General features: G+C 39.9%; 1 protein-coding gene across 1 annotated transcript in view; it reads right to left on the bottom strand.

Annotated features, from left to right (window-relative positions):
* Nucleotides 1-7: 7 nt before the first annotated feature.
* The window catches only part of esamb (endothelial cell adhesion molecule b), a 48121-nt gene continuing 35397 nt past the window's right edge, over nucleotides 8-12731 (bottom strand). The window contains exons 2-7 of the mRNA XM_040130130.1: nucleotides 9660-9805; nucleotides 8268-8469; nucleotides 7701-7856; nucleotides 3238-3360; nucleotides 2983-3112; nucleotides 8-1526 (exon numbers count right to left, since the gene is read on the bottom strand). Coding sequence (XP_039986064.1) covers nucleotides 1052-1526; nucleotides 2983-3112; nucleotides 3238-3360; nucleotides 7701-7856; nucleotides 8268-8469; nucleotides 9660-9805 — 1232 coding nt within the window. The 3' untranslated portion in view covers nucleotides 8-1051. The remainder of the gene's footprint in view (nucleotides 1527-2982; nucleotides 3113-3237; nucleotides 3361-7700; nucleotides 7857-8267; nucleotides 8470-9659; nucleotides 9806-12731) is intronic.

The raw sequence follows: 12731 nt of genomic DNA, 5'->3' as shown, positions 1-12731 counted from the left end.
ACAATCAAAACACTCCAGAACACTTTATTGAAAAAACGTCAACAATCAGAACTGCTACATGTCGCCTGTCAACATCAATAAATCACTGCAACATTATTTCCAGAGTTAAGTATAATTACAAGAAAAACAAACGAGCATCAGCAGGAGGACTGGTCGAATATTCTCAACCACTCGTCTCAACTAATGGCCTCGTATGTTAACCGTAATTATATCAAGTTATACTAAGCACCGTTGAACAAAATAGTCAGAATCCTTCAACTTCAACAATGTTATACTCACTAGCTTGGTCACATTCCATCTACCAAAACAGGCAATAAACTCAAACCGGATGTTCTCTCAGTAGACATCAATGTCTATGAAACCGTACTGACATTGTTACAGTAGGTTAAATAAACAACCCTCAAGTGAAGACAAGTAAATGTGGGTCAAAGAAAGCAAGAGATTTGAAAGAGAACACTTTGTAGTACCTGAATTGTGGTTTTGCTGGGTTCTTGTTTCGAACTAGTGCAGTTGGCCTGAGAAAAGTGACTGAAAGTGACCCTTACATAGCCAGGTACAGTGAAATAGAAATTAAATTATAAAAATTTGTCCATATTTAGTTTATTCATACATTATACAAATGTAACCAAAAACATTATATATTTTGCAAGAACTGCAAAATTCTAAGCACACGCAATGGTTCGTTATGGTTCACAATATCCACAGACTCCATTAAATTAACAAAACTCTCTTGCAATAATTGGCATGTTAATGCTATTGGATACCATTTTGAAGATCTCTTTCTAAGGGTGTTAATGAAAATATCTTTGTCTTTAATGAGCCGGAAACATAGCATACGAAAAGAAACTGGAATGAGCAACACTGCACTCACTTTTATTAACAAACTGAAGGGAGAGTTTTTGCCAATGAAGCACAAACCACCTGCGAGACACTTGTGTCACTACACGACCGTTCAGGTCTTCGTGGAGAAAGTGCGTTCCGTTTCAAGGCATACTTTCTCTTGGTCCTCAAACGCTGTCCTTTTATTTCCCATCAGATATGCTGCTGCTGGCTACACCAGCGAGCCGGCTTGGCTTTGAGCAGGCACCATGACAGCAACAGCTCCCATGCGCGTCAGAGTGGAGGAGGAGCCGATTTGTGGGGACACGGTCAGTGGCGGCGGCACCTGAGGCTGAGCCCCCTTAGTCCTGCTAGGGATGACGACTACAGGGCTCCTGAGAACCTGCGGAGGCGCCCCGTTCGCACTGGGAGGCCGCTTGTGTTTACGTGAAGGAGTGCCTCCGATGTTGTAACCAGGAAGTCCCTGTAAGGTGTTGGCTTCTCCAGGTCGCAGCTGGTAGGCGTTGATCACCGAGCCCGTGTCTGAAGCTGAGGTGGGGGAGTATGGGTAGTGGAAGTTGGGCTGATGGGGGTCCTGCGGTCGAGGACTGGTGGCTATGGAGGACAGTGTGCCATTCTTGGACACGATGTCGGAGCCGGTGTTACTCTTTGCCCACGACACTCGCTTCGGTGCCTGAGCATCCTCCCTGTTGCAGAGAGACAAAGGAGAGTGAGAGGCAGCAGAGGAAGCAAGAAGTCATCATTTATTAAACTGACTAAAATGAAAAATGACACAAAAAAGAACTGAGTGGAATTGTTTCTTGCTTCCATTAAGTGAAAATGCACATTTTGCCCTTGGATTGGGCAACACCTTTGACACACATTCAGCTTCAGAGTTTTTCACCGACTTTGAACTTAACAATAAAGCACTTGTGCATTATAGATTTTTGAATGACCAATATCATCCTATGCAGTAGTTTATTACAAACACGCAAGAGTGAACAAAATATTCAGATACTTTAAACAAGTAGTAATACCACAATGTAAAAATACTTACAAGTAAAAGTCTGGCACGTTGAAGTCTTGTGAGCAAAATGTACTTTATCAAAAGTAAAAGTACTACTTAGAAAAAAGTGTCCCCTTTCAGACTGTAATATAATAATAAACCTATATTATGGAAATAATATTACTGAAGCATTACCATGTAATCCTCATTTTAATGTTTTAAACTATATTGGACTGCATTATATTGACACTTGTTTAATATTCTGCTCCAACTCATGTAGGAAGAAAATTAGAAACACCTCTAAATACAATGAAGTTCAGCAAAACACCGACTCCAACTGTGACCTCAGTATAAATTGATCATTGAATTTACACATTTCTGACAGTGTCATCGAAGACTGAAAATGATCAACTTCATGAAGGCAGCGTGAGGGAAATTTTCATATTTACTGTGTGACTTCACAACATTAAAACTGGTAACTGGTTTTAACGTTGTGGCTGATCGGTGTCCGTTTATAACATCATGCTAAGAAGGAATTGACGTTTTATCCTTAAACAATTATATCGTGATTTAAGGGTTAGCATAAACAATGCTGACCTACTTGAAGGGTAAAATGCATTATTAAAGGCCTTACGCCTGATGGTTCTATGAGAGTGCTATCTTCATGAGTGACCTGCTGTAAACACCCATGCCTGAGGCGTAAAGTAACATGGAGATAATAGCTACATTAAATAGTGACTCCGCTGAAAAAAAACAAGTCCACATATGGAAAAGGCCATATCCTGTTTTACAGACACTCACCAGCATCGCCAGCGAGGAGAGCCGCTGACCAAAAATCAGGTATACTGCGGTCTCCTCACCCAAGGACAGGGCTCGTGGGTGACTCAGGCGTGGCTCGAAGTTTTAAAAACTGTGTGCTCTCTTTGAATTGCATCTCACTCTGTTTCTACACACCGAGATCCACATGTATGTGTTAACTTGATTGCAATAAACACTCTGGGAACCAAGAGTTATTGTGTTTCACCAGACTAGTGAGCTGATTTTCAGCAAGAATTCCACAGCAGTAGGACTTATGACAGAGCTGTTGTTCTGAATTGCATTAAGTTGTACAGTGATATCTAATGTGGTGACCACTGAGTGTGTAGTGAAACTCTCACTTGATCTCATTGGCTATCTCCTCCTCAGTGTCCCGTCTCCTCCTCAGTATGAGCATGAGGAACAGCACCATGGCCATGAATCCCACTACTGATCCCAGCGTAGCTGCCGCAATCACGCCTGCATTGGAAGCTGGAAAACAGATCGCGGTCAGCGTTCACGCTCAACGAGAGGCGCAGCTGTGCTATTTAAAACATACACTGCTGAATACACTCGTGTTTGGTGGAGTAAAAATAGAGTTTTTACTTTGTACGCACAAGTGATAACCTCCAGGTTAATGGAGCAGCTGTCGGAGCCGGCAGTGTTGCTGGCTCGGCACACGTACTTCCCTGACATGCTTTTAGTGAGGTTGCTCAGCCTGAGGGTGCCGTGTCTCTCATCTGCAAAAACAACCACACAGTTAAGCACACTTCGCAATCACATATTTATGTGAACTGTGCAAGAGGGCTTAGTAAAACTAGCCAAAAGGAAACTATACAGGTTGACAGTAAATTATTAAACCACAAAAGTACACGTTAGGGAACTATTAACTAACACAAATTTACTGCACATAAGATAATATTGCAATGGACTGTACAGAAATTTAGATTTTTTTTTTTTTTTAAACAAATATCTCACAGATCCTTATTTCATTATTTCACTCTTCACTTCTGCTGCAGTTGAGCCAGTTTTTGGCCTTTTTTACACTTGAATTTGTATTATTTCTCTTTGTTGCTGTAATTTTTAAAAAAAAGCTTATGCATTTTGTAAAAAAAAAAAAAGTGGCAGAATTTCAAAAAAGCAGCAAATAAGTACAATAATTCCTGATAATTCTTGTTTGTAATTTTAGAGGCATGATTTCCTCTTTACACAGGTATCATGACACATTCTGTATCATGATACCAATAGTGTGTGCAACATATCAAGGCAGTTTTGTATCATTAGTTACTGATTCTCATCCTTAATCCAGAATTTAATCCGCTATTGGCCCATTTCCCATGCCTTCTGTATGTAGTTTGGCATGGGTGCCATCCCGCAGCAAGTAACTCTGCGGATGATTCTGCAGTCTTGTAACATAAAGACGTTAGTCAGCAAATTTCGGTTTAATATTTTCATGACACAGCAGTAAGTGTGGTTTGCTTTCACGACTGGGTATTTCCATTCAACACAATCTGCTCTTGGTACATCTGGCTTTAAAATGTTGTGTTGTTGCAAACATAGGCTGTAAAAAAAATAAACAAGCTTTATGTGGGAATTATCACAACAAATCCTCTCAAATCCAATCTTAGACGTCCCATTGCAGCGTGTCTTCATCTGACGTGTTTTTGCTTTCGTGGGGACGGAAGGCAAATGAGGTTGGGTGTGCGTCCGTTATGTGGAATCGCCCACGTGAAAGTGTCGTTCAGACGGGTTGGTGTCTGATTCTCACTCATGCGCGCCTGACGCGCTCTGCACCGAGTCAATTCCCAAAAGACTGAAAAGTAATGCAACCTAGGGGCTCATCCAAAAATCATCCCTGAAGAAAAGTCAAGGTTCACATTACGCCAGCAAGCAACCTATTAATGCAGGAGACCAGAAAATCCTTAACAATCTTTGTATCCAAACAGCTGCCTTCATCCCAAAGTTTAGGTGAGTGAAGGGTGGACCGAGCTTTGTGTTTTGTCTGCACCATCTGCTGCGGCGTCACCAGGAGCGAGGTTAACGCACAAACCAGTCAACAATGAAACCACAGTAAATCTGTTTTAGTTATAAAACTAAAGCAAGTGTAACTCTTTGAAAAAGTCAGAAATTGTCTGTTGTAACCTGCTGTTGACAGGTTTTCACTCGGTGGGAGTACGTGTGAAAACACAATAAGATAGAATAGCTGGTATATATTAACAGATCAGAGCTGGAATATTTTATCGTCAACCTTTTTGACCCGATACAAAAATCCTGCCTGAGATATCAAAACAAACGCAGATGAGTGTGACACGCACCTGTCCCTGTCTGATTATTTAACCCCCGGGCTTGAAAACTAGCTGCGAGGAACCAGACCCGGTCGCGACAGATTAACAGAACATCGACTGACTCTGAGGCTGGAACGAGTTCAAGCCCGCACAGTGATCAGATTCCAGCGGCGCCAGAGGTGGAGGGGATCTGACGTTACTCTCAAGTGCTGCTTCATATCAAGACAGGAGCATTATTCATATTGCGACGGCGTCACTGCAAGGTCAATGAGCAGCATTTGTTACAGCCCTGACACTCGACACGTGATTAAGGGAAATGAGCAGATTCTCTACATGAAGGTCATGGTACAGTTTGCCACGTCACATGGCAGTTTTAAAAAATGTATGTAAAAGAGTACACACATTCACGTGTCAATTCATTCATCGCCTCCATTTACATGCTGTTGATTGTCCAATCAACAGGCCAAAACATTAAGATATTCAAATTCCAATTCAAACCTGTAAAAAACGTATGACTGATCAACTAATCATTTCAGCCCTATGGAAAATAAATAAATAGTAAGTATGCCTTTTGGTTCAAAAAGACTCACCAGCCTTAGTGTGAGTCTAAATATAGCACACAGTGAAAAGATGAATGAACACAGTAGGATGACAGCTAAATCTAACACAACACACTTACTATAAAGATTTAAAGGACAAATTCAACCCTTTATCACAGAAGATTAACACATGCAGGTCTGAAAATCCTGCTTATTCTGCTATTCCTCGAGAGTTTAACATGCTTTTTTTTTTTTTTTGATGATTAAATCTATGAATGTGCACGGAGAATGTGAACCTTTAAGGTTGAATGGGATTATCACCTGTCTTGACATCTATTCTAAATTTACAGTAGACTTTAATAATTTCTGAAGCATAATCCTATAAATCATACTTGTACATCGGGTTGATTTTTTTTTTTGCCTTTAAAGCTTCTCTACAGGTTATGGTTTTGATTCGAGGAGTGACATGTCGACCCCGGAAACCGTGACTCCTCAGGAGTTCACGGTTTGCAGGTGAAGGTGGATGGAGCTGGGGACACAAATGAAAAATGTATGAGTGAAAACCCTTACCCATGAACCCAAGCACAAGCATGGGCTGGGCGCAGGCTCTCCATTCTGTTTTGTTTTTTTTGGGTTTTTTTTTTTTTTTTTTTTTGTGCGGAAGGAAAGATGGCAGAGAAAGAGGGAGAATGAATGAGAGGCAGGGAAGGAGCGGTATAGTCTGATGTGGAGGGGGTGGAAGAGTGAGATGCGCTGCACTCAGTCCCAAATCCAACTTATGCCTCTTAGAGGGGCTGATCAAGTAATGACATGGGGCTTGTTAGATTAGGCATCAAGGTCAACAGGAAATGAGGAGTGCTGAGAGAGGATCAGCAGGGAGAGAAAAAAGAAAGAGAGAGATTGCTGAAAGAGATAAGCAGCAATGGCAAAGTAAAGTTCAAGTGTCATAGAGAGCGAATACATCAGCGCAGATAAAAAGATGAGCAAAGGGCTTGAACCTGAGTGTCGGTGGCATTTAAGAGGGTGCGGATACACATGTGATGCAGGCGTGAGTGTTCATACTGCACTTCCAAACCCTGGGTCAATGCACAATCAGAGGGAGTAGTTTTCATTTTATGAGTTTGAGGATTTTTCTGCTATAAAAGAGATGAAGGCCAGAGATCAAAGCAGTTAAGTCAATACTCAATCAATCAGCCTAAATCCTATTGTTCAGAAACAGATGGTGTTTTCTCCGCAGCATCATCTGGAAACAAACATCTACAAAATAATGCAACAATAGAGTCACATGCACAGCTTGCAAATAACGCATATTCTTCTCTATTACATTGGCAGTGCTGTGAGAGAAGTACGCTGTCTCTCTCAATCTGTAAAGAGGATTTCACCCTACATGTTATGGCATGATCGAGGATCTTCCTCTGAGGTGCATTTGGAACAGCTATCAGCAAAGTAAAGCCTGTATGCTGCATCTGGGACTTATGATCACGTAGGTGACCTGAGGACATGAACTCGGCTCCATCTGCATGTAAGGTGTGAGGGTCAGCAGCAAAGTGCCTGACATTTAGACCTGCACGTAAACAGGCTTTAAAGATCATTTCTCTACTACTTTTGCTTCTGCTTGATACATGTCTGCCTTTCACCAGACAGTTAGGCTAGCTGAAAATGACCTCTCTTTATTCTCACAATGATAAAATAATATCACGTAATGCCTGAATGTGGCATGATGAGCCAGTGTTCAGTGCTTCATTGCCAATCAACATTTTTTTTTAATCAACTCCTCACTTCTCTCATCTGGATTTTGACACCTGGACAGTAAGAGTACACTATTCTGAGAGATTTTTGGCAAGAAAATCAAACTGAAACTGTAAAACTTGGTGGGTGGGATATGTTTCCCTCATCTCCAGTGAAAATTGCATCCTTGGTTTTGTGTACAGTATGATACCTGTTTCTGGGAAAGTAATGTGAATCATGTCTCCCGTCATCGGTAAAAGAAACAGTGCCCCTATTACTCTGGGTAATCCACAGAACATGCTGTAGTAACAGATGTAATAGTGAGAAAATGTGTTAAATTACATTTTTTCAGTGCTGATGACAACAGGAATCTCAAAGCCTGGGCAAATTAATCAAAAATCAGCTACATGGATGGATATGAATCAAGCTACAGCAATGAGAAAATTTGTTTTTTTTTGGGTCATTTGGATGAACTGACCATTTAAGTATAAGAGTTACATCCTCGTTATGTGCTCAGGAAATACCTACTCTGCATTGGCGAGAAGAAGACCTCAGACATGGGTGCAGCCTTGGTCCATTTGTACTGAGGGACGGGTTTTCCATGACTGGACTTGCAGCTCAGAGTGACGTTGCCCTTCACCACTGGGTTTCCTGTCATGGTGCATACTGGGGGAGAGGGAGGGACTGGGGAGAGAGACAGACAGAATAAGTGTCATGAAGTTAAAATACATGTAAGATAAGAATACACGATCAATGACCTGATTTTGAACTTGTACGTTAGTTTTAATCCACTGCCAGCGACATGGAGATTTCTCAGAGCAATAGCTATATTGGAGAAAAAAAAAAAATTTCAGACCACCCCCCCTCCCGTTCCATCTGCTGCTGGAGGATGACATAATGACCTCGGAGCCCAGCGAATCCCTAAACAGCAGATGAGTTTTATTTGTCCGGTGCTTACTCACATAAATATATGATTTTGTGCAGACTGGTTCGACTTTACTCTGCCTAGATTTCCAAATCCAAGGAAATGTGTGAGCTGCACTGCAGACTGTTTCTGATTAAATCTGACCTTTGAAATACCTCCGTCACCTTTACCTTTGACATTAAGGCGTATCTCTCCGGAAATGCCAGTATCTCCGGGGATGATGACATTGCAGACGTAGCGTCCAGAGTCAGACTCCTGGGTGTTGTTGATGTAGATGGAGAGGTTGGCCGAGGGCATGGCCACACTGAAGCCCACTCTTTTGGTGAACTCGTTCTGGCCGTGCCCAACTTCACCTGAGCTAAAGTTTATCACCTGCACATAGAAAATACATTCATAGAAACAAATTGTACTGTTAATCAGTAATAATTAAGTCCTTTTTATCAAATACGACACATTTTGAAATGAAGGCATTATTTCATTCAAATAAATAGTTTTTAAGTTTTATTTGCTGCAGGCATATTAAAATATGCAGATTACTAATATAACAAAAATCAACATCTTTCATTAAGATAATCCTGACATGGACAGATGGTGGATGTTGAATTTTAGGCTGATTTTCCGTTTGAGCTAAGCTCACAGGCATCAGACACTGAAACTGTTTAGATTATATTAATCATGCAAAGACCCTTCACACTGTGACACAAACACACACACACACACACACACACACACAGTATGAGCATTTATGTACAGTTTCACCAGCAGTTCGTGCTACATGGAGGTGGAGTAAAAAGTAGAGATGAAATGTCATTAGTGGCATCCTTTCATTAATAACATTTATCCATCCTTCCTTCTGCTGTGTATTAGACATCAGCAGTGGTGTTGGCAAAAATCCTAATCTTTACAGATAATCTTTTTTCACTTTACACATCACTAGATGGGTTTCTCAGGATATAACTGTCATGCAATACAAAAAAGGGCTCTTTTCCTCAGAGGTGAGACAGGTCTAGACTGAGCTGGTTCTCCAATAAGATTTCCCGAAAATGAATATTCATTTGTTTTCTATATTTTGTATCTGCATCTAACAATTACTGTCATTATTGTTTTTTCTGTTTATTTTCCCAAGTAATCGATCTATAAAATGGCAGAAAATGTTGTTCAGTTTCCTGAAGTCCATGTTAATGTCTTCACTCATTCACATGTCAACTGAAAAAAAAAAAAAAAAAAAAAAAAAACTGTTTAAACTAAAATATATTTCAAACTAAAATGATATAGAACAAAGAAATGCAGCAAAAGCTAGAACCAGAGAGTTTTGGCAATTTTGCTAGAAAACAACGTAGAATATTAATTAACTGTGATAAGAATTGCCTACTCATTGTTTGAACCCTAATATTTGGATTTGTAGATTTAACACTTCCACTACAGTAGCATGAGGATCAGCAATAACACTGTACTGTTTTTTAATCCCTTTAAAGAGGATCTCCTTTCTCCGCTGCACTAGAGGTCGGAGCATGGTCAACTATACGGCAGATCATTGCAGATTTATGTTTTGACCTTCTCACCTGCTTGGACTTGTTTCCCACGAAATGCCAAATGACAGAGTTTTTGTAAATGTCTGAGTTGGGGCTGTACCAGGCGTGCAACATCACCATCTGGCCTTTCACCACCTCCATCTCTCCTCTGGGGATCTCCACCCTCTGGGTGTCACCTGGAACAACAACATAGACCGGTACGGAAATGGTTAATCACATCTGTAATGTAGCAGAGGCACAGCATTTTTCACTGTTATCATGATTTGGGGTAAGCCAGTTAACTTTTATTGTTTTTTATCCCGTGATATATAAATTTATCCATAAAAATAGTTGCTTGTGTTATATGATATTTCTAGTTTGTTTTATTTAATTTCATTTTAGATTTTTTTTTTTTGTCTTTGCATGTCCAGGTCCCATGTTGGATTGAATCTGTGTGCTTTATAGGGCTTCATCTATTTATTTTTTTTCATTGATTAATCAGCCAATTATTTTCTTGATTAAAATAGTTTAAAAAAAAACAAAAAAAAAAAAAACAAAACACCGTTTACACTTTCCTAAATCCATTTTCTTTTGTCTGATCAACATTATAAAAACCAAAGATAATTAGTTACAGTGACCTAGAACAGAGGAAAGCAGAAGAATGACTTAATTACTTTGATTGATTCAGCTCGTTTTTTATTCTGTTTTTAACTTCTTGTCTTTTATTTGTTTTGTGCATTTTTGAAGTGTTTTATTTTTATGTTCTGTATGACAGCATGAAATCAAGTCATATGAAATATTGTCTAAGTCTACACATGAAGAATCTTTTAAAAGTAAGCTGACCGTATTGGCTGTAAACGTCTTTGTTGCTGGGAATGGTCCGATGCACAATATGAAAAGAGCTGCTCAGAATGTAGTAGCATGAAAAGTGAGAAACAGGTTGATGTGGGAATATTATGAAGTGGGGAAAAACCATAACTCAGAAAACATTTCCAAAAGGAGTCTGTCATCAAGTTGCGTTTCATAAATGTGATATCAGCTCATCTGATCTGTTTACTCCTTGATAATCACCAATGACCATTCAATCTCAAACAGGCGCAGACTTCCCCCTGACATCTTGAAGTGTATGCTGTGTCCCTTTTGTCTTCTTCACATTCAGCTATTGAAGCTAACTCAAACAAACAAATAAACAAAAAAAAGCTATCACATCATATGGGAGCAGGAGAAAACTCAATAATTACAAGCAGACTAGAAACTGTACTAATTAATGCAAAGTTGAATAACATATATAACATACAATATATATAACGATAAAAATCTCTGCTGCATTTGAGTTAAATTAATGATCACATTATAAAGTGCATAGCAGAAGTTTTCTTAACTCATGAAGGAACATGTAAATCCTATTTATATGAAAAATTAAAAATCACCAAACTGGGAAATACATGGTTTTCACTGGACAGCAATGATGTACAGATCTGATTAACTTCCACGTGCAGTACTGTATCTAAGAACTCTTTATGGTGACTTAATACTGAGGGTTACCGTTCAGTGTTCCTATATTCCTTTTCCATTACACTATACTGGCCTGCATGTAAAATAAGGTGGATTTAATGGCAAATGAGAGCAAAGCCCACGACATACAGCAAGCGTATCTCATTTTTTTGTTGTATCCCAGAAAAAAAGAAGAAAAAAAAAAGCTAATCTTAAGAATTTCAAAGGCAAAGAAAAAATCTCAAAACAATTTAGTTCAAAGCAAATAAATTGCAAGGATTATCTGAATGACATCAATTTCAATCACTCAGTTCAAGGACTTTGTTTGTTTTCTATGACATGAAGACAAGAGTCTTGGTCACATGTCTCAAGAAAATACAGAGCAACTGGGGCTCCCTGGTCTTCTCGTCTCTCTCCCCTCGTTTCCTGTCATCGCTCTACTGTTGACTTACTAATAAAAGACACTGAAGCTCAAAAATGTGTGTAAACCAAACAGATACAAAGCTGTTAAGGAAAGATTAAAGATTAAGATTAAAAGTTGCCAAAGAGAAGGAGCAATGACTAGACAATGATGATGTGAAGGAAGCATGGTCATAAGAACCAATGACAAAGAAAGGGAAAATATGAAGTTTTTTTTTTTTTTTTTTTTTAAATAAAAGAGGAGGATGTCCAACTCACAGGGCGCCCAGTCACCCGAACCAGAGAGCTGAAGCTGGAACAACTGATCCCAGCAGTCGTTGTCCGCCTGTGTCTCCAGTTTGAAGATTGGTTAAAAAAAAAAATATATATATATATTATATATATATTCAGGCAAAGGAAAAAAACAAAAAAAACAAACAAAAAAAAAAAAAACAGTAGTTTTGCAACTAAATCCTTTGACTGCAGAAAACACTGAAACTGAAAAGTGTCCCTCATATACTCAAATGGCCAGACAGGGTAGCTAGATAGAGATGAATACACAGAGAGGAGTGTTATGATCCACAGACAGGCTGCTGAAATCTCCAAATCTGTTTAGCCAGGCACGCCTTCCTTCTTTTCCAGACTGAAAGCACGTAGAGGCAGGAGAATTAGGCGAATGGTGGCAGTGGTGGCGGTGGTGGTGGTGGGGCTGGGCAGTGGGGTGTACAGATGAAGAGGAGGAAAAATGTGTGTGTGTGTGTGAGAGGGAGATTGAGAAAAGGAGATTGTGTGTGTGAGAAAGAGGCAGAAAGCAGAAGGGGAAAAAAGATAGAACTTGTTTTCGACTTGTAGTTTTGCTGCAGTGACTCGGTGCTTTCTTATCCTCCCTGGAACAATGTGACCCCGCCGCTGTGGCGCTCCGGTCCCTTAATTTCTGAATCTCTGAATCTGGTAAGTCCTGTTGACTAATCCCTAAACAATCCCAGGCTCAATCCTTTCACCTCACGTGAGCAATAGAGCTCAGCTGTACATGGATATGATGTAACACATGGTCACTTCTACCACCAACGCTGCTGTCACTGCCATCATTATCGCTGCAACAGCACGTATATTCTCTAAATTACGATTAGCAGATCACTTTGCTTTACATTTAATCATTCCTGTCATGCAATCTCTGCTGAGCCTGTTTGTGGATTCCACATGTTGGGAGTTTGACATGAGGCACCCAGC

The sequence above is a fragment of the Xiphias gladius genome, chromosome 7 (assembly GCF_016859285.1).
Source record: "Xiphias gladius isolate SHS-SW01 ecotype Sanya breed wild chromosome 7, ASM1685928v1, whole genome shotgun sequence".
Classification (NCBI taxonomy): domain Eukaryota; kingdom Metazoa; phylum Chordata; class Actinopteri; order Istiophoriformes; family Xiphiidae; genus Xiphias; species Xiphias gladius.
Note: the sequence above shows the minus strand (reverse complement) of the source record. Positions and strands in the feature narration are given on the sequence as shown.